Here is a 22,333-nt window from a genome sequence, read left to right as displayed (position 1 = left end):
CGATATTATCTGCCCAGCTCTGAAGTGCAGGGAGAAACAGAACCAACCTGATTTGTGTGAAAAAACGAACACACATGAATGATTACAGCCCAGATTAAAAAACCTCTGCCTCCCACTGAGATGGACCTAAGGAGAGATGGGTAGGGGTGGAGGCTGCTAGGGAATCTGTGACTTCAACTGAGCTGTGAGATCATTGGGACTTAAAGGGACAGGGCAAAGGTGGTGGTGGGGGGTGACAGAGGCAGGGGACGCGACAAGGCAGATGCTGTGGGCAGTGACACCGTGCAGAGAGGAGCAAGGGAGCAGCCTGGACGCTGAGGAAGCAAGGCCACGAGGGGACGCAGGCCGGGTTAGGAGGAGACGAGGGAACAGAGGTTACTGTGTCACTGAACTGAAAGGAGACGGCAATGTGCGCAGTCTAGACGCTCAAAATATATGCATAAACCACGGAGAAAGCCTAGCGACTGCTTTCAGGTTCCTCTGTCCTGACAGGAAACCATCAAAGGCAATGCAGCCTCCGAGCCAAGTCAGGCTGTGGAAGTTCATTTTACTGGCCTGGAGGAATGACAGGAGAACATCTATTCCCCAGTGAAAAACATCTCCTTCACTCGGTGTTTCCATTCCTTGAGTCCAGTTCGAAGCACCCACAGCACAGCCCATGGCCATGAAATGAGAGGCAGGATAACGGCGGGTGGGTGAGCTCCAGAGGGCTTCTAACCCGGTGACTCCCAACCTTGTTCAGGCCACGACACACAGGAAAACGCCGACAATCCGGGTACCGCACAACGGGGGGTACTGAGGGGTATTCACATCTCTGCAGGAGGCTCCTTGTGGCCTAAGGTGACCATGGGGGCCCCGGACAGCAGGGGGGCCTTGCCGGGCACCTGGGGGGCTCGGAGGTCAGCAGCTCACAAGGCTCACGGGGACACACTGGGCTGGGGAGCTCCATTCCTATCCACAAAAAACTGGGATATGGAATGGCAACTCACAGAATAAAAATAAATGGCTGACTATTGTGAATTTTTAAAAATAGCAATCCAGAAAGTAATCTCATGAGATCTCTGGTCCTTGGGCCTTTCAGAACTGCTCCAGGCCACCACCCCCTCCTACCCACTGATTCTACCACTTCCATCCCCTCTGCTCAGCTCTTGTCAGCCCTCCCCTGGACTACGGTAATACACTCGGAGCAGACCAACTGGCCTTTCTGTCTCTATTCTTTCCTCAGGCTTCAGCCAGAATGACCTAAATAAACAATCAGAGACATGAACCTCCACTTAAATAGGAGGCCCGCCTGGCTCACCGGTGTCCACTGGGTAAAGTCCCGGAGTTCCCAGCACAGTGTGGGAACCTCGGTGATCAGGCTCCAGCCTCTTGCCAGCTCCATTTTCTTCCTTCCCTCTCTGGCAGCCGACTCTCTAGCCATCCAGCATGAGAACTGCGGGCCCTGGCTCATGCCAGCCTCCCCTCCCCTCTGCCCCGTCCACGCTCTTCTCCTTCCTGGTCTACATGAAGTTTTCCTGTTCACTCTCGAGTCCGGGCAAGACCACTTTGTCTCATTAATCTTCCCTGGTGACTCCTTTCCTAATCCTCCATGAACTCTGGACGGTCTCCGGTGGAGCCCTGGCAACCTTTCACTGAACAGTTATTACCACGCCCGTCTCCCGCCTCCACACTGAGAGCTCCTTACTAGCAACAACCAAGAATCATTCACCTTGTGTCCCAGGTCCTAGCCCAGTGCCTGGCATACAGCATTTCATAAGTATCTACTAGACGGATGACTGAAATGTACGGCCCACAAACTGTTATTTCATGTAAGCCTGTAAAATGCCCTGTTGTTTTTAATAAAACCTTGGGACTCCAGTTGTTAACTGCGCTGTGCGATGACCATGTCACGGGTGTGTTGGCACAAATGACATGTCCCACGGTACACACACAGCAGGGAGAGGAGTCCTCCAAGCCATGCAGAATGTGGCTGAACGTGGCCACAGGTGTGATTAACACTGTGCTTTTCAAGTGTTTCCAGGGCAAGAAGCAGTTGGACTACATCAAACTCTAAACCAGAGGTTTGACAGAATCCATTCAACTAACGCAGCTGGAACGTGCACTTTACAGGTTTATGTGGTTAGCCAGTCAGCTGCCAATATTCTGCTTTGGAGACTCTTACCAGTTCTGCAGCTGATCAAGGCAAGCATTGGGGGGTCCCCCGATACAGGCACTCTGCTGTCTCCGCTTCCATTCCACAAGTTCATCATTAATCAGGGCTTTCTGGGTAAGTTCGGTGGCATTCAACAACTCTATTATTTTGTGAACTACTTCCTAAAGGGAGAGAAAGAGACAAAGCGAAATAAACTCATCTTTAATCACTGAATTTTATTCTTTCATCTCAGCTGGGTTGCTCTAAGTGAAATGGTTATAAAAATAATTTTGCCTCTATTCCAAACTTTAAGTCCATTATTTACAGTCTGTGACAAAAGCGACATGTTATTCTGGAACGTGAGTCACTACCTTTCTCTTATTGTCAAGCATTAAATACATCTTCTGGAGTAACATCTGTTCCTGTTTCTGATCATTCTTTGCCACACCATTGGTTTCATGTTCTGTGAATTGGGAGAGACAGCAGATAAATATAAATATAAAAGACAAAACCGACTGAAGCCAAGATTCACATCCATTTAGGAAAAACATGATCCAAATGCTATCTGGAGATAGGTCAAAGCTTGGTTTTTCTTCAGTCATTGTTGAACAAAACAGGAAAAATGGCCTAAGTACAAAAACTGGACACACTGGAACAAAGTCCTTGTTTTCAATGACTCACGTAAACGGGAAACAGTACTGTCTGGTTCTTAAGGCACTGTCAGAATATTACCTAAATGAATATAAGTGACAAAATTCACAACCTCAGTTAAAAAAAAATTGATACAAAGCATCTCTGTGGCTTTAAAGAGAAGCAGACAATTAGGAAATTGTAATTGAGGTTTCTTTCTCTCATACTTTTATTCAAATTACTACTAATAATCTCTCCATTTTACCATGGTATCCTCCAAGTGATTGCTAGGCTTACAGCAGTGCCCTGCTTGTTCTTACACAATGCACATTTCTGGATTATTTTCAGTGGACGTCCTCTCATCACTAAAAATGAGCAACAACAACAAAATCCGAGCGAAACTGCTTTAAAACATGTGAAAAACGCTGAACTTCACCTGTGGAGTATACAAATGGAGCTGGAATATCTGGAGGAACTTTAGTTATCAGGGCAGGGGAACTCCACACACATATCCGTCTACGTCCATCAGTGGGCTAGGCACAGTAAGTAAAGTGAATAGCACGTAACCGGTATGTATTAACTGGGGGCGATTTTGCCCCCCAGGGATCACTTGGCAATGTTTGGAGACAGTTTTGGTTGTCCCCACTGGGCACTGGGGATCGTTCTACTGCCACCTGGTGGGCAGAAGTCAGGGATGCTGCTAAACATCCTACAATGCACAGGACAACCCCCAAAACAGTTATCTGGCCCAAAATGTCAATAGTACTGAGGTTAAAAAACCCTGGCCTGGGTCACCAAGAAGCCAAGACTAGCAATTCAGAGTCTTAAAATGTTTGGTAAATATGAAGGAGTATCTGCCTTTGTTATCTAGTGTAGGTAGAAAAAATTACAGGCAATGGACACTGTTATCTCTTACCTCTGTTCTGCAAGGTTTTACATTTAAAGTCATATTCATCCTGTAAATCTTCTAGGGTCTTGATTTCATGCTCTATACACTATAAGTAAAGACAGAAACAAGTTTTCCACCATACTTAGGACAAAGACTTCAGAAGACAGATTACTGGTACTATAGGACCCAGAAAACCATGGATGCAATCCTGCTCCCTCAGAGATGGACTAGACTTGCAAAATTCTAATCACACGTATGAAATAATTTCTGTCTTCTTAGCTAGTATATAATAACCTTTTTAGGAAAGAAAATATATAGCTATTTCTGGACTGGGCCACTTGATGTCTACTTTAATGAAGCGTTTCTCTCAGAAGCAGCAAGACAAAGTTGCTCCAAAAACCTGGAGTCTGGCAACATGCCGTCTGAAGCACAAAGTCAAGGCCACGCTGGTGTGACCCAGAGGCCCACAGGAGAGCCGGCCCCTCAGCAGAAAGGCCGTTTCCACAGATACAGGCCCAGTGCAAGGCTGGTCTCCTCACCCTTTCCCCCAAAGAGCACCCACAGTGGAAGGGAGGGAACACATACCACCAAGGGCACCACCTCCATAAATGTCTGGGAAGTTTTATCTTAAAGTTATTGTGGATATTTTATTCTAATCAGAAATACATCAGAATTTCCTTGTTTGAGATGTTTTTGTTCCCCTTCCAAGTCTTAGAATAAAACAGGTGCTTGAGGAAGACCATGTTTATCCTAGGACTCTATGTAACCCCAGGAACACCCCCATTTGAGAGGTGCAGACATAAAGGGCTACTTAGAGTGGCAACAGCTAGTTTACTGGGTGATAGGGCAAAGTCAACAGTTACTGCACAATCTTGCAAGGAAGGAAAAGATAAGCTCAATGTTTGGAAGTTGCAACAGGAGCCAAAAATGTCTATCTGCTCACTGGTTTCACCAATTTGTTTACTTAGGGTTTTGAACTCGAGCGAAACTTTTCTTCTCAACTACTCAAAAGCCTGAAATCAGTTACAATGCTTACACTAGAGCAATTGAAACCTTTTTTCCTCTACAAAAAGTTACAAAGATGTATACATTTACTAAATACTCACCATAACTTTGTCCTTCACATTTCTGACTCTGCTGTCAAGCTCCTTCTGTTTGTCTAACATTACAGTGCTCTGAATATTCCCTGCCTGAGCCTGTAACGGAAGGTACACAGTTAACAGCCATTACTTCCTCTGTCATATTTACCTGCTGGTTATGCTCCAAAGTCAAGTCTACCCCGTGCCCCACGTAACTCCTGGACCTTCCAAAACCTCCTGCAGGCCTCCCACATGAGTGTGCACAAGAAAAGCTCAGTTCCCAAGGCCCCGGAAAATACTAGCAAACTGTTAACAAGTCTACAGAAAGACCAGGCTCAGTTCATGCCTAAAATAAATAGTATTTCTGGAATTTTCCATTAGTTCATGCAGTTGCATGGACCCACAGAGGAAGTTATTTTAGTTTCACAAATTCTGTAGACAACATTATTCTTATTAGCCCTGTACTCATTTGTCTCAAAGCCATGCAATTCACAGTGTGGACCCTAGACAAGCAGTATCTTACCACCCGGGAGCTTGTTGGAAATGCAGAATTTCAGGTCCTAATCTGATTACTGAATCAGAAACCCCATTTTGACAAGATTCCAGATAATTCAGAGGTATATCAAAATTGAACAGTACAGAGAAAGACAAATATCAAATGATATCGCTTGTATGTGGAATCTAAAATAATGATGCAAATGAGCTTATTTACAAAACAGAAATAGACTCACAGACATAGAAAGCAAACTGATGGTTACCAAAGGGGAAAGGTCGGGGGAGGGGTAAAGTAGGAGTATGGGATTAACATATATAACTATATTTAAAACAGATAACAAGCAAGTACCTAAATGTATAACACAGGGAACTATACTCAATACCTTGTAGTACCCTATAACGGAGAATAATCTAAAAAAGAATATGTGTGTGTGTGTGTGTGTGTGTGTGTACATAACTGAATCACTTTGCTGTACACATGAACACTTGAAACTAACACAACATTGTAAATCAACTATATTTCAATAAAAATTAATTTTTAAAAAACATTAAAAAATTGAACAGTACTGCCATTAAGGACTTCAATGAGTATCTGCTCCTATAAAGTAATAATGAATATCATCCCAGATGCAATGGGTATAGTCTTCATCCTTGATAGCCAGAAAACAATTTGTTATTTTTATCGGGATCACATTAAAATAATGAATTAACTCAGGGAAAGCCGATATATTTATGATGTTGTTTTTAATTCTTATGCTTCTAATGGCTTCCTCTTCTCAACTGCAATACCACTAATACAATGCTAAGCAGCAATGGAAATAGTGGACATCCTTGCCGTGGTTCTGACTTACTGATGTTTTGTCAGTGAAGTAAGACACTGTTTTAGAACCAGGAGATGTATATTTTAATAGGTTAAGGAGGTATCCATCAACTCCTATTTTATTGAATTTTTAAAAATCAGGGATGAGTGTTCGATTTTGTCATCCTTTTCAGCATCTTTTCGATACCCCCAGACATCCAGGACCTTCCCTCAAATCCCAGGAAGGTCTTGTTTCTCTTGCTCACATCTGGGCAGTCCACTAACCTCGTTCCAGGGGTTCACCGATAAGTCAGGTGTCCTCTGAGAGGCTTAAAATGAACCTCTCCCCAGGAACCTCACATTTTTAAAAGGAGGTCAAAAGCTGACATGCCTTTGAGACCAAAGCACACCCAGGAGACGGGGCTGATCTGGGAAAGGAGAAATCACCTCCTCTGCCTCCCAGTGGTGACTCCGGGCCAAATGAGGGGAGAAATGCTTAGGTACCAAGGTGGACACTTCACTCTTCTGCCCATCTCTGCTCCTGACTGTCCTCCCAAGTCTGTCTGAGGTACAGGAGCAGCCCATTGCATAATGCTGTAAAGATGAAAACCCCACAGGATAGTCAAAATTTCCTGCTGAAGGTCTCCCAGGTGCATGCCATACTGAAGAAGGCACACCCCTCTCAGAGGAGACAATGCAGCCAGCTTTTCCTCCTGACAGACACCTTTGCTCACTAGGCTGGGTCCAGGATGAACTAGCCAGTCTGAGTTTAGGACAAATAATATGTATCTTTAAGTGCTCAGTGCAGCAAGGTGCTTTCAGCGTGACAGGGAGACAGGAACTAAATGCCTGGGGAAGCAGCAGATTCACAAGGACTGGGGCAAATGCTCAGAAAGTGCACAGAAAATGGCATTCAATGCCACTACTTAAATTCTCTCTCTCCACCCCCACCTCCCAATCTCACAGCACACTTTGTTAGTTATCGCTTAGAGAAATGCACATAGGACGCATTCCAGTGCATACTCTGGCCTTCTCCCTGTCATACTGGAATGGTCTCAGCCAGAGTTAACTCATACTGTAGTGGTTTCACAACTGTCTGCCTGCTGGGTTGCTTCCACCACCCCATCAATGAAAGGCATGAATCAATGCCATGGCAACTTCAAAATACTGCTGAACCCTAATCACCAGGATGGTTTGTATTAGGATTAGTAAAATCATGATAAAAAAGTCTTGGTACTAGTATAACTCTGACTCATTCACTGTTTGGTTGTCTCAGACATCTAATAGGTATCTCAGTCCTATTGAAAACAAAGCTGCTGATTTTCCCATCAACAGATTCTTCTCCAAAACCTATTGTGCCCTGCAAAAGCCCCACTCCTGTCCCTTCCCTGTCTTCCCCAGCTCAGTAAACAGTATCTCTAAGAGACGCAAGTCACAAATCAGACTCACCCTCTACCCTTGGCTCCTTCTCACTCTCACATCTGATCCTTCAATATAAGCCCTATTGGTGCCACATCCAGAACATAACGGAATCTGTCCACTTCTTCCCACCTCCACTGACTGCACCTCTACCTCAGGCACTTCCCCTCCGCTCCTTCAGTCTGCTGCAAGAGCCCACTGTCTTCTGCTTCCTTTCCTGCCCCAGCACCCCAGAGGTGTCCCTGACCCTGATCTAAAGAAACAAACTGACACTCCACTACTGTCCACACAGTATCCTGCTTTACTATCTTCACAGCGACAATCACTATCTGAAAAGATTTTGTTTTTGTGTTGTCTCCCTCCCTCACTAGGATGACTACCATTAGATTGGGGTCCTTTCAAAATCTCCGTATCTGTTTTTCCCAACTTCTTGGGGCTATAAAATCAGAGGGCTACTCACCACTGCCTTGAAACAGGGCCTCAGTAGTACTTGTTGGATGAATGAATGAGTTTTTATTTCTTTATTATCCTTTGTGTTCAATTAGGAAAAAAGTACCTGATTGAATCTCTGGGCATTTTCCAAGATCTTTCTTTCCTCCTTCAGACAGTTACAGATGATCATAGACATCTGTATTGGGTCTTCCTGAAAATTATCCTAGACATGGGTTGTTAGAATAAAAATAAATTAAATTTCAGAATGTTTAAACCATTGTGTATTATACATTGAAATGAGTTTGTTCATATCCATTAAGAAACCTCACCCTAGTCAGCTCTACCCACCACCAGTCCCTCCCATCAGGAAACGTACACAAGCCTCTTAGATAGCCTCATCCACCAGAGGGCAGACAGCAGAAGCAAGAAGAACTACAATCCTGCAGCCTGGGGAACTAAAACCACATTCACACAAAGATAGACAAGATGAAAAGGCAGAGGGCTATGTACCAGATGAAGGAACAAGATAAAACCCCAGAAAAACAACTAAATGAAGTGGAGATAGGCAACCTTCCAGAAAAAGAAATCAGAATAATGATAGTGAAGATGATCCAGGATCTTGGAAAAAGAATGGAGGCAAAGATCGAGAAGATGCAAGAAATGTTTAACAAAGACCTAGAAGAATTAAACAACAAACAGAGACGAACAATACAATAACTGAAAAGAAAACTACACTAGAAGGAATCAATAGCAGAATAACTGAAGCAGAAGAACGGATAAGTGACCTGGAAGACAGAATGGTGGAATTCACTGCTGTGGAACAGAATAAAGAAAAAAGAATGAAAAGAAATGAAGACAGCCTAAGACACCTCTGGGACAACATTAAATGCAACAACATTCGCATTACAGGGATCCCAGAAGAAGAGAGAGAGAAAGGACCAGAGAAAATATTTCAAGAGATTATAGTAAAAAACTTCCCTAACACGGGAAAGGAAATAGCCACCCAAGTCCAGGAAGCGCAGAGAGTCCATACAGGATAAACCCAAGGAGAAACACGCCAAGACACATAGTAATCAAGTTGGCAAAAATTAAAGACAAAGAAAAATTATTGAAAGCAGCGAGGGAAAAATGACAAATAACATACAAGGGAACTCCGATAAGGTTAACAGCCGATTTCTCAGCAGAAACTGTACAAGCCAGAAGGGAGTGGCATGATATACTTAAAGGGATGAAAGGGAAGAACCTACGACCAGGATTACTCTACCCAGCAAGGATCTCATTCAGATTCCATGGAGAAATCAAAAGCTTTACAGACAAACAAAAGCTAAGAGAATTCAGCACCACCAAACCAGCTCTACACAAGTGCTAAAGGAGCTTCTCTAAGTGGGAAACACAACAGAAGAAAAGGACCTACAAAAACAAACCCAAAACAATTCATAAAATGGTCATAGGAACATACATATTCATAATTACCTTAAACATGAATGGATTAAATGCTCCAACCAAAAGACACAGGCTCGCTGAATGGATACAAAAATAAGATCCATATATATGCTGTCTACAAGAGACCCACTTCAGACCTAGGGACACATACAGACTGAAAGTGAGGGGATGGAAAAAGATGTTCCATGCAAATGAAAATCAAAAGAAAGCTGGAGTACCAATACTCATATCAGATAAAATAGACTTTAAAATAAAGAATGTTATAAGAGACATGGAAGGACACTACATAATGATCAAGGGATCAATCCAAGAAGAAGATATAACAATTATAAATATATATGCACCCAACATAGGAGCACCTCAATACATAAGGCAAATGCTAACAGCTATAAAAGAGGAAATCGACAGTAACACAATAATACTGGGGGACTTTAACACCTCACTTACACCAATGGACAGATCATCCAAAATGAAAATAAATAAGGAAACAGAAGCTTTAAATAACACAATAGACCAGACAGATTTAATTGATATAGGACATTCCATCCAAAAACAGCAGATTACACTTTCTTCTCAAGTGCGTATGGAACATTCTCCAAGATAGATCACATCTTGGGTCACAAATCAAGCCTCAGTAAATTTAGGAAAACTGAAATCATATCAAGCATCTTTTCTGACCACAACGCTATGAGATTAGAAATGAATTACAGTGAAAAAAACGTAAAAAACACAAACACATGGAGGCTAAACAGTATGTTACTAAATAACCAAGAGATCACTGAAGAACTCAAAGAGGAATTCAAAAAATACCTAGAGACAAATGACAATGAAAACACGATGATCCAAAATCTATGGGATGCAGCAAAAGCAGTTCTAACAGGGAAGTTTATAGCTATACAAGCCTACCTCAAGAAACAACAAACATCTCAAATAAACAATCTAATCTTACACCTAAAGGAACTAGAGAAAGAAGAACAAACAAAACCCAAAGTTAGCAGAAGGAAAGAAATCATGAAGATCAGAGCAGAAATAAATGAAACAGAAACAAAGAAAACAATAGCAAAGATCAATAAGTCTAAAAGCTGGTTCTTGGAGGAGGTAAACAAAACTGATAAACCATTAGCCAGACTCATCAAGAAAAAGAGGGAGAGGACTCAAACCAATAAAATTAGAAATGAAAAATGAGAAGTTACAACAGACACCTCAGAAATACAAAGCATCCTAAGAGACTACTACAAGCAACTCTATGCCAATAAAATGGACAACCTGGAAGAAATGGACAAATTCTTAGAAAGGTATAACCTTCCAAGAATGAACCAGGAAGAAATAGAAAATATGAACAGACCAATCACAAGTAATGAAGTTGAAACTGTGATTAAAAATCTTCCAACAAACAAAAGTCCAGGACCAGATGGCTTCACAGGTGAATTCTATCAAACATTTAGAGAAAAGCTAACACCCATGCTCCTCAAACTCTTCCAAAAAACTAAAGAGGAAGGAACACTCCCAAACTCATTCTATGAGGCCACCATCATGCTGATACCAAAACCAGACAAAGATACTGCAAAAAAAGAAAATTACAGATCAATATCACTGATGAATACAGATGCAAAAATCTCAATAAAATACTAGCAAACAGAATCCAACAGCACAGTAAAAGGATCATACACCATGATCAAGTTGGATTTATCCTAGGGATGTAAGGATTCTTCAATATATTCAAATCAATCAATGTGATACACCATATTAACAAACTAAAGAAGAAAAACCATATGATCATCTCAATAGATGCAGAAAAAGCTTTTGACAAAATTCAACACCCATTTATGATAAAAACTCTCCAGAAAGTAGGCATAGAGGGAACCTACCTCAACATAATAAAGGCCATATACGACAAACCCACAGCAAACATCATTCTCAATGGTGAAAAACTGAAAGCATTTCCTCTAAGATCAGGAACAAGACAAGGAGGTCCACTCTCACCACTATTATTCAACATAGTTTTGGAAGTCCTAACCACAGCAGAGAAGAAAAAGAAATAAAAGGAACAGAAATTGGAAAAGGAGAAGTAAAACTGTCACTGTTTGCAGATGACATGATACTATACATAGAGAATCCTAAAGATGCCACCAGAAAACTACTAGAGCTAATCAATGAATTTGGTAAAGTTGCAGGATACAAAATTAATGCACAGAAATCTCTTGCATTCCTATACACTAATGATGAAAAATCTGAAGGAGAAATTAAGGAAACACTCCCATTTACCACTGTGGCAAAAAGAATAAAATACCTAGGAATAAACCTACCTAGGGAGACAAAAGACCTGTATGCGGAAAACTATAAGACACTGATGAAAGAAATTAAAGATGATACAAACAGATGGAGAGATATACCATGTTCTTGGATTGGAAGAATCACTATTGTGCAAATGACTATACTACCCAAAGCAATCTACAGTTTCAATGTAATCCCTATCAAATTACCAATGGGAATTTTTACAGAACTAGAACAAAAAATCTTAAAATTTATATGGAGACTCAAAAGACCCCGAATAGCCAAAGCAGTCTTGAGGGAAAAAAGCGGAGCTGGAGGAATCAGACTCCCTGACTTCAGACTATACTACAAAGCTACAGTAATGAAGACAATATGGTACTGGCACAAAAACAGAAACATAGATCAATGGAACAGGACAGAAAGCCCAGAGATAAACCCACACACCTATGGTCAACTAATCTATGACAAAGGAGGCAAGGATATACAATGGAGGAAAGACAGTATCTTCAATAAGTGGTGCCAAGACAACTGGACAACTACATGTAAAAGAATGAAATTAGAACACTCCCTAACACCATACACAAAAATAAACTCAAAATGGATTCTAGACCTAAATGTAAGACTGGACACTATAAAACTCTTAGAGGAAAACATAGGAAGAATACTCTTTGACATAAATCGCAGCAAGATCTTTTTTGATTCACCTCCTAGAGTAATGGAAATAAAAACAAACAAATGGGACCTAATGAAACTTAAAAGCTATTGCACAGCAAAGAAAACCATAAACAAAACGAAAAGACAACCCTCAGAATGGGAGAAAATATTTGCAAACGAATCAACAAAGGATTAATCTCCAAAATATATAAACAGCTCATACAGCTCAATATTAAAGAAATAAACAACCCAATCAAAAAATGGGCAGAAGACCTAAATAGACATTTCTCCAAAGAAGACATACAGATAGCCAAGAAGCACATGAAAAGCTGCTCAACATCACTAATTATTAGAGAAATGCAAAACAAATCTACAGTGAGGTATTACCTCACACCAGTTAGAATGGGCATCATCAGAAAATCTACAAACAACAGATGCTGGAGAGGGTGTGGAGAAAAGGGAACCCTCTTGCACTGTTGGTGGGAATGTAAATTGATACAGCCACTATGGAGAACAGTACAGGGGTTCCTTAAAAAACTAAAAATAGAATTACCATATGATCCAGCAATCCCACTACTGGGCATACACCCAGAGAAAACCATATTTCGAAAAGACACATGCACGCCAATGTTCACTACAGCACTATTTACAATAGCCAGGTCATGGAAGCAACCTAAATGCCCACTGACAGACGAATGGATAAAGAAGATGTGGTACACATATACAATGGAATATCACTCAGCCATAAAAAGGAACGAAATTGGGTCATTTGTAGAGATGTGGATGAATCTAGAGACTGTCATACAGAGTGAAGTAAGTCAGAAAGAGAAAAACAAATATCGTATATTAACGCATGTATGTGGAACCCAGAAAAATGGTACAGATGAACCAGTTTGCAGGGCAGAAGTTGAGACACAGATGTAGAGAATAAACGTATGGACACCAAGGGGGGAAAGCCGCGGGGGTGGTGGGGATGGTGGTGTGATGAATTGGGCGATTGGGATTAACATGTATACACTGACGTGTATAAAACTGATGACTAATAAGAACCTGCTGTATAAAAAAATAAATAAAATTCAAAAAAAAACCTCCCCTTTAACCAACATGTACTAGTTTATTATATACTTTTATGTTCTGCAGTGAGTTGGTACATTTCCAAAGGCAGTGGCTATACTTTTATTATCTTTAGTAGTGAAAGGAAATAGCTGCATACATGACAATGTGGAATCTTTAAGTTTTATGTACTTACTGAGTTCAATAAAATAAATACCAGCTTTAAAGGAAAAAAAAGAAGAAAGCTCATCCTGCACTTATTAAATTCTACATAAGCTATTTTTGATAAAATCAAAATATTCTTTTTACGAACTATAACAAAAGCTGCTTTAACTGTCCAATTAAGCACAGGTACCTAAATTATTTCTTGATTAAAAGAACAAGTATTTCCTGGGCTTCCCTGGTGGCGCAGTGGTTGAGAGTCCGCCTGCAGATGCAGGGGACACGGGTTCGTGCCCCGGTCCAGGAAGATCCCACATGCCGCGGAGCGGCTGGCCCGTGAGCCATGGCCGCTGAGCCTGCGTGTCCGGAGCCTGTGCTCCACAACGGGAGAGAGGCCACAACAGTGAGAGGCCCACGCACCGCAAAAAAAAAAAAAACCCCAAAACAAGTATTTCCATATGTAGCTCCTGTAATACATTAATTTTATTGTTCTTGGGCCCAATTATCTTGTTAGTATCCTGAGATAATGCAAATGATACAAAAATTATCCATGATATTCCCCAATTAATTTATCTGTTGGTCTCTGCTTTGAATTAGACCAAAGATATTCTCCTCAGTTTTTGTTTTGTCAAAGCTAGTTTGCAAAATACTGGCAATCGTGCCTCTTTATAAGAGGTATTATCAAGCGAAATCTGTAGGAGAGCAAATTTCTGTAAAGTTAATCTGGCTTTCCCACTAACTGGTATTATAAAATCATATACACATTCACAGAGGGGGAAAAAAAGCTTCTAACTGGCTAAGTTGAACAGTTTGGTTGTGAGGAATGAAACAAGAAAATGACAGCACTCACCTCCATTAAAACAGAAAAGTTCCATTAATACCGAAATAAAAATGGTAGCCAGGCTTAAGGGATGCTGGGAGTACTTATGAAGAACTCCCAAAACTCTGCAGCATACTCTCTCCTGCGTGCAACTCCCTTTGACTTTTTCTTCCAAGGGAGGGCAACTTCAGCAGAAGCATGGCAAGGTGGAGTCAGCTCCAATTCACCACCTCACTACTGAGCCTTAGAGACATCAAAACTTTCAACACTTTCTGGACTTACTCTTCATCTGTATACCAAGCACTTAGACTGGACTCATCACTAAAGCTCCTTTGAGCTTTAACATGTTACTACAGCTCACTGCTCTTAAAATAAAACACTTTTTCTTCAATTTAAATATCAACGGCTTTTAATAAGACAAGATCATAGCATTGAATTTCTCTCAGAATTACTTATGTCTAAGTGATACCCTTCAGCCTGAATACTCCTTATGTGTTTACAAAATGAATTGATATTTTACTTCTGCTATAAAATATTACTACATAACGGTAGGTAGTTTATTTATAGTGTTGTACTTTTCTAAATACCAATGAGTGTGTGCTCAATAGTATTTGCTGAGTGAAAAAAATTCTTATGTAAACATGGAAACATTTCAACTTAAACGCAAAAACCAGGTCATACTTGAAGATTACGCTTGCTTTTCCTTATGTTATGCTGCAACAAAAAATTATTCTCCAAAGAAAAGCGACTGTATTGATCATCCAGCTGCGATAGGAGGTCGTGAAAACGGATGGTAGCAAATGAAACATCATTGGCAGCATGCTCCCTAGGAGATACAAAATTTACACATTTCATTTAGATACTACTTTAAAACGACAAAATAAACACTGCTTTCCATGTTGAAATGACTAAAAATAATTTAAAGTGTATTCTTGCGTTTTATTTCCTTCTTTTGAAATTGCCATTGCTATTAGCAGCAGTTTGTACAATATTTCTATTATTTACAATTAGCATGAAAAATTCTAGCACTCCAAGACTGTGCACAAAACTGTTAATGGCGATTATCTCTGGAGGCAAAAAATCAACACGGGCCTTCACTTTCTACGTCAAATACTTTCAGAACATTTGAAATATTTGCAATGAGCAAACAATACATTGTAAAATAGAACATATACCAATTTTAAGAGGTATTTCCTTGATTTTTTTTTTTTACTTTCTTCATGCTTCTAATCAGTGTTCTACCAAAACTTGGCTTTAATTATTACTTTTAACTTACTTCTTTCTATAACCTGGATCCTAACTTCGAAATAATTGGTATCAGCATTATCTAACTTGTGCAAAGCATTTAGGAGGATGTATAATTAAATCGACAAATACATAAAATTAATGACTAATGCATTTAGCTTTCTAGAGACACATGCCATTTTTCAAGGCAACACTCTTTTCTGCAACAGGTAATCCCAATGGCTACTGATGAGATTCATCTTCCAGTCAACATAGTTCCAATCCACTTAATCAACAAGTTGTTTTAAAAGTGTAGAAAACCCCCTTCTTCTGTCAAGTGAGTTTTCCTTACCAGTCTTGCTTTTCTAGCCACTGTGCCAGGTACTGTCTGATTTCCATGGGAAAACTGTCATCATAGAGCTGGTGAACCTGCTCCAGGAATTTGGAGTCAAGCTGCTGAAGCTCATACCACTGGGACATCCTATAGGGAAACAGAATACAGATCACAAATGGAAGCCCACAGCTCCAAAGAAAGCCTGTCTAGCATTGTGCTTCTTCTAAATATCTTGCTTAATTAAAAACATAATTTGTCTTTGAAATATACTTTTAAAATGGTGCCTATATTTCAAAGCCTGTTTTTAAATTGAGTTTTGGGTCAAAGTTTTTTTCTTCTCCAAAAAACACATCTTCAGGTCTTTGCTCAAATGCCAGCATCTCAGGGAAGCCTCCTCTGGCCACCTTATTTAAATTGACACCACCTCTCACCTTGGAAAACACTATCCCTCCTCCCTGATGTATTCTTCTCCACCGTACTTACCACCATCTGACCTACCACATATTTTCTTTTTAATTTTGATTAGTGTCTGTTTTCCCCGCATGAAGGGAAGGATTTGGAAGTGGGGGGGTTGTTCACTGCTGTATCTTCAGAACAGTGCTGGGCATACAGTAGGTGTTCATATGCCTTTAAAATGAATCTGCACTTTTATCAAATAAACCAATGGAAAACACTAATTAGATTTGCTTTAGGACAAATCGTAAGAACTCTCCCTGAAATTGCTCTTATAAATTATAGCACATTTGTAATTTAACCCAAAGAATTTTAAACTGGTGTTTTATATTTTATGATTCACGTGATTAAAATGAATTATTTTTGATATATATCTTTTTTTTTTTTTTGGCCACACTGCACGGCATGCAGTGTTATGCCGTTAGTTTCCCAACCTGGGATCAAAACTGTGACCCCTGCAGTGGAATTGAAGAGTCCTAGCTACTGGACCGCCAGGGAATTCCCAGGTTATATATCTTTTAAAAGGGAAATATTTTCCTCTTTGCCTACTGCAAACAATAAGTCTGCACAAAAATTCTTAAACCTAAGTAATAATTTTTAAAGACTGAAACAACATTGTTAAATGTAATCTGAAAGGATAAAATAATACTATTTCTTTGGATAACAGTAAGTCAACTTTTACATAGCAGTTCTGAAGATTAAAAATTAAAATACCTGATTTAAGTCCGAACATCCATTAGGAAAATGAAAAGCCTCTCTTCACCACAGCGTAAATTAGGATTTACATCAGCGCACAGCTGACAACATTCAGAGTAGATATAAGTGAATCTTGTCCTACCAGGCCTGAGGAAGTGGTCTGGATTTTCAAGCAGGGCGTGGAAGAGCGTATGCATGCTTGTTGGCAAGTATACCTGTGCAGGCATGAAGTCATGTCTACTCCACAAATCTCCTTCCAAAGGAAGGTAAGGATGTGGTGAGGCTACAAAGCTAGTCACCATCTCAAATACCAGTACGAATGGACCCAAGTCCACACCTTTGCTACACTTGCTGTAGCAATTTGATTTTTCACTTCGAATTTATTTCACCTGAGTGGAAGACTAAATCTTTGGCGCTCTCCCTCCCTACTAGGTGTCTAATAAGGATACGCCTAAAGCAAATATGCTGGCCAGAGTGTCAACCAGCGGGGACTGCAACACCTCTTTTTAGGTGAGTGACCTCAAGTGACTCACTTCCCTCTCAACAGGGTGATTGTTGAAGACTGAATGACCTAATACAGATACAGCACCTGGCACAAGGCAGGCGATCAATAAATCCATGCTAACATTCTAGAATCCATTCCCTCTTCTCACAAAACTTGTTACCAGCACAGGGGTGGCAAGACCACCCCCCCAGTCACCTGACTTCTTCCTCTCCAGTCCCAAGACCTCCAACCACCTTGCCTCCAACACTCTTTCCCAATCTGGCCTTCTGCTGCACATGGGTTTTCACCACATCATTCTCTAGTTCAAAATTGCTAGTTTGCCCATTACCAGGCTGATTTCCACTCTGACCCTATTTTCACCCATTAACAAAGCAACCCAGTCACCAAATTACCTACTTTTTTTTTCTGCACTGCTCCAGCTGTCACTCACCCTTGAAAACAGCTTCTCCACATTCTGCCTCTCTAAATTCTACCAGCATTCAAAAGTAGGTACAAATAGCCCTTCTTCCATAAGCTGTCTGAGACTCACCCAGAGACAATTAAGCTTTGATTAACGTGCGCCTCATTGCATTTTGTATCTCTATTAGAGCATCAGTCCCTGTCTTCCTTAAAAAGCTCTATGATGTCTCCCCTGCAGCATGTAAGCTTCAGAGTTGTTGGGACTGTCTTTTCTTTAAACTTCGTCTGCACTGTGGACAGTGTCCTGCACATATTATGTACTCAACAGTAGTCTGTTGAATTGAAATCGAGTAGATTTCAGATTGAATTAGAAAGTAAAGGGCAAACCATATTATGGTCCAACAAGTTTGAGTCCTGCATTAAACTGCAAACTGGATTGTGCTGGAGGCTCAAGTCTTATTTCTGTCCCATAAAAACAAACTATCCAACTTATACAAACAACATTTAAAGCACAATCACACACCTGTTTTTCTTCCCCCAAACTCTTTGGTACTAGTCAGAATTTGTTTTAAAGACTAATTATATTATTTGGGGATCTGCAGGAACTAATTATCACTTTACATTCCAGGAGCACCTTAAGCTCTTTTATCCTTAAATACAGACATATAATTAAGTTCCAAAGTCACATATTCATTCGTTTCCATGAACATTTTACTAACCTGTCACCTTGTGCCCCAGCGAAGGGCTGGGGATTCAACACAAGCAGCGGCTACACACAGCACGTCAGATGCCAAGACTGCTGGGTTTGCTTGCACAGGGTGCGAGCGTATAACTTAGCTCTCTGGGGGTGGCACACGGCAAATGAAAAGTTTCTGCGGAGAGAAAAAAACATGACTCTGGCGGAAGGGGCGGAAAAGAGAGAAAAATGAGGGTAAATAGGGAGATGCAGTATTTTCGGCGGGGGAGGGGCGCAGGATTCTATTTCACAAGACATTTTTTACTACCAGAGCACAACTGGCTGGGGCAACCGTGTCATCACCGAAAACAACACCTGGGATACGCGTTCTTTCCCGGATAACGGATTTACCTGTTAGCACTTTAAAGCCCGCCCTCGCCGGGCATCCGGCCGCTGGGCCCGGACGACGGCGGGCCAGGAACGCCCCACCCCTGCACCCGGAACCTCACGCCCACTCACTCTGCGCTCCGGATCCGGCAGAGGTGGGCGAGGGCGCAGCCGTGCTGCCTCTCCCGGGCGCGCCGGGTCTCCTCTGCTCTTTCTGGGGTCTGACCAGCGTCGTCCCGGGTGCGACTAAGTCTCTCCACAAACTCAGCGCAGCAAAGCGAAAGTACCACCAGGAGGAAAGGTAGTGCCAGACGCCCCGCCTCCTTCCACTCCCGCCAATCACCGCGTTACTGCCGCTCTCGGCCAATCGGACGCGGCTGTTCCGAGCGCGCGCCGCCTCCCCCCCCGGGGCCACTGCTCTGCCAACCCGCTGGGTCTTTCCTTAGAATTTGGGGAGGGCCCCCACCTGGAAGAGGTGAAGCTCAGCTCTGTGTTGCAAGTTGCGGGTTATGTTTACACATGTTTTAGAGAACAGCTAAAAGGAAGTTATGTGTTTGCAGAGGCCCAAACTTGGAGATCCTTATATCAGCCCCAAACCTGAGAATTCGAGGCAGAGGACACAGGTGGAGACGTCATTCTAGGTGCTCGGCTTAGCAGCTGACCTCCATGTTGCTAAACCCAGGGGACGCTTTTCTGTCCTCACCTGACTTGACCACTCAGAAACCTTCTGCGCAGTTGACACCTCCACCCTTTAACACTTCTTCCTGGGCCACGATGCCGACACACTTTGCTTGCTTCTTCCTACCTCTGCTATCCTTTCCCCATCCTCTGCTCCTCCTCCGCCACCAAACCGTTCAATGTTAAGTGTGGTCAGTGTCCGGATCTTGGTCTACTTTGCCTACAGTTCTCAGGCTGTCCTGTGATGACCTCATCCATAGCTTCAATGTCCTTCTAGATATGTAGAACTTCTACACGGGTACCCTGTCCACACGTCTCCTCTGAGCTCCACACACACGTGTACAGCCCACACTTGACTCTCCACTTGGATGTCTGGTAAGCTCTGAAAACTAGTTGTGTTCAGAACCGACTCATCATCTTTCTCCTGAAACCTGCCCTTTTTCTAGAACTGGCGCATGCCAGAAAACTAGGAGCCACCTTTGACATTGCCTTCTCACCCCCACCAGTCCTCAAGCCTTGTTGATGCTTCCACCTAAGTAGTTCTCAAGTCTCATCGCTTTTTGCCATCTCCCACACCATCCCCCCCTTTTCTCTCATTTGGATCCTCACAGTAGATTCCCCAAATGGCTGCCTCACTTCAGTTCTTAACTCCCGTTTAATCCATAGTCCCTACAGCAGTTTGAGTGGTTTGTCTTTTAATTGCAAAGCAGATCATGTGTTTGACAACCTGAAAATCCTCTGATGGCTTTTCTTATAAAATCCAAATTTCTTAATGTAACCTATAAAGCCCTGGTTTCCCCATCACTTTCTTTAACCCCATCTTGTGCCACTCTTTCCTTACTTCAGCATTTTTGTTCTTCGAATAAGACAAGCTGTTTCCACACACTCAGGGCCTTCTCACCAGTAGTTCTCCATCTGGAAAGCCCCTTGAGCCAATGTCCCCCTCCCCCAAGTTCTTTGCGGGCTAACTCATCTTTTAGGTCTTAGCTAAAATCTAAGCTTAAATGTCACTTCTCCAGGTAGGCATCTCTGAGGCCTGCCTTGACTAGATCTTCTTGGAATGCGTGCACAGAAAATCAATTGGTTCCTCTAAGTACGTGGGACTTGAATCAAGCCTAGAATAATAAGGCAACTTTGGATAGGAAAAGGCTCTAAATAATTTCCCAGAGGTATGCTTATATGTGTATCTATTATAGTTTTTTCCCTTCTCACATCTATATGCTCCTTCCTCTTGTCACATATTCACCCTCACAAAGCCGGTACTGATAGCAATGACCCTTGGTACCAAAGTAGCAGCCTTCTGTGAAGAAAGATGCCAGGACACCAAAAGAAGTCCTTCCCCTTCTACTAACACCCTGTACTAAGGGCCCAGACAATGTCTGAGAAAAGCTCTACGAAAGGTAGATAATATGTTAAACATATATTTTTCTGGTACTGTAAAATTTGCACAGAGACTAGCTTCAGTATTGACAGGGAAATTAAATAATCTTAACGGCTGCAAATAGGATGTTTCTTTTTGGCTCTCCACATTCTGATTGTGGATTCTGATTGTCATCAAGTTCTGTGGATGCTTCCTTCCCTATGCCTTTATCTGCCTTAGTTTTCCCATCATTGATAATACCCCACTGTAGGCCTTCATCAGTTCAGAACTGGAATGCTACAGTAGGTTCCAGTTACACTACCTTTTTCCTGTCCCTTCCCCCTCGACTGTATTTGCCACATTAAATTCTCTAAAACACCTTATTTATACAGTCATTCCCTGCTCAAAAGTCTTGACAACTCTCATTGCATTTATATAAACACAAACTTTGCCTGCTAGTCTTGACCCTCTACAGAATGTCCCTAACATGTTCCGGGGTGATGGGTTACTTCTTATAATTTTCTTTACTTCTCTCCTTTTTTTTTTTTTTTTTTTTTTAATGTCTATTACGAGCAGTATTACATTCGTAGACCAAACACCGTTACGAGCACCTTTTTTAGTCCTGGGCTTTCAGAAGAGCAGCCCAGGCCCGCCCAGGATGAGGTACACTCGGGGAGGTGCAGTCTGTCAGGCTGTTTGATACGTTTCCAAAATAGCTGGCCCCGCGCGTGGCGGGAGGGACGCGGCTGCTCAGAAGAGCCGCCCCACGTGCTTTCGGGGAAATAGTCTGGGAGCGAGAAGTAGCAGAATTGACAAGAAACCGAAAAGCGAAAGTAGAGATGGAGGGAGCAGTACGCAGGCGCGGGACCGGGGCTTTCCAGCTGACGGCCCGCCCAGCCGCCGGTTCCCTCCCACCGCCTCCGGGAGGGCGGGATCCGCACGCTCGCCCCAGCCCGGCCGTAGCTGCCCGGCGCCCTCGTGCCCGAGTCCGAGAATGGTGGTCCTGGACACGATGAAAGGCAACGGCGGGGGCCTGGGTGCCTCTTAACTTTGGAGAAAGGATGGGGGACGTTTTCTAATTGCTTAATGTGCTGGAAACCTTTCTCATTCTCTTCCATCTTTTCCTTCTTCCCGTGGCCTGGAGACGTCCCTTTTTTCTCCCTCACTTCTGTATCTACACAATCTGCACGCATGCTAACTCAGATCTCATTAGTTTTTCTAGTTCTGACCCCCACCCAGCTGGCCTGACTGCCCTAAATCCAGAGATGAGAGTGGGAGCCTGGCTGTTTCTTCAACTGTCTTTTTTTAGATCTGCAGACGGGTCTTTTCTCCCTTTTC

The 22,333-nt window shown here is 42.2% G+C and overlaps 1 protein-coding gene across 2 annotated transcripts in view; it reads right to left on the bottom strand.

Annotated features, from left to right (window-relative positions):
* Window positions 1-19,277, bottom strand: part of STAT1 (signal transducer and activator of transcription 1) — a 42,544-nt gene extending 23,267 nt beyond the window's left edge. The window contains exons 1-9 of one of the 2 annotated variants that reach the window (XM_060106653.1): window positions 19,090-19,277; window positions 18,614-18,766; window positions 15,860-15,988; window positions 14,965-15,109; window positions 8,002-8,100; window positions 4,760-4,849; window positions 3,681-3,759; window positions 2,506-2,597; window positions 2,165-2,316 (exon numbers count right to left, since the gene is read on the bottom strand). In XM_060106653.1, the coding sequence (XP_059962636.1) occupies window positions 2,165-2,316; window positions 2,506-2,597; window positions 3,681-3,759; window positions 4,760-4,849; window positions 8,002-8,100; window positions 14,965-15,109; window positions 15,860-15,987 (785 nt within the window). In that variant the 5' untranslated portion in view covers window position 15,988; window positions 18,614-18,766; window positions 19,090-19,277. The other variant, XM_060106654.1, reaches the window with a different exon arrangement.
* Window positions 19,278-22,333: the final 3,056 nt, after the last annotated feature.

The sequence above is a fragment of the Mesoplodon densirostris genome, chromosome 8, assembly GCF_025265405.1.
Source record: "Mesoplodon densirostris isolate mMesDen1 chromosome 8, mMesDen1 primary haplotype, whole genome shotgun sequence".
NCBI lineage: Eukaryota > Metazoa > Chordata > Mammalia > Artiodactyla > Ziphiidae > Mesoplodon > Mesoplodon densirostris.
The sequence above is the reverse complement of the archived record's forward strand: the minus strand, read 5'-3'. Positions and strand labels throughout refer to the sequence as shown.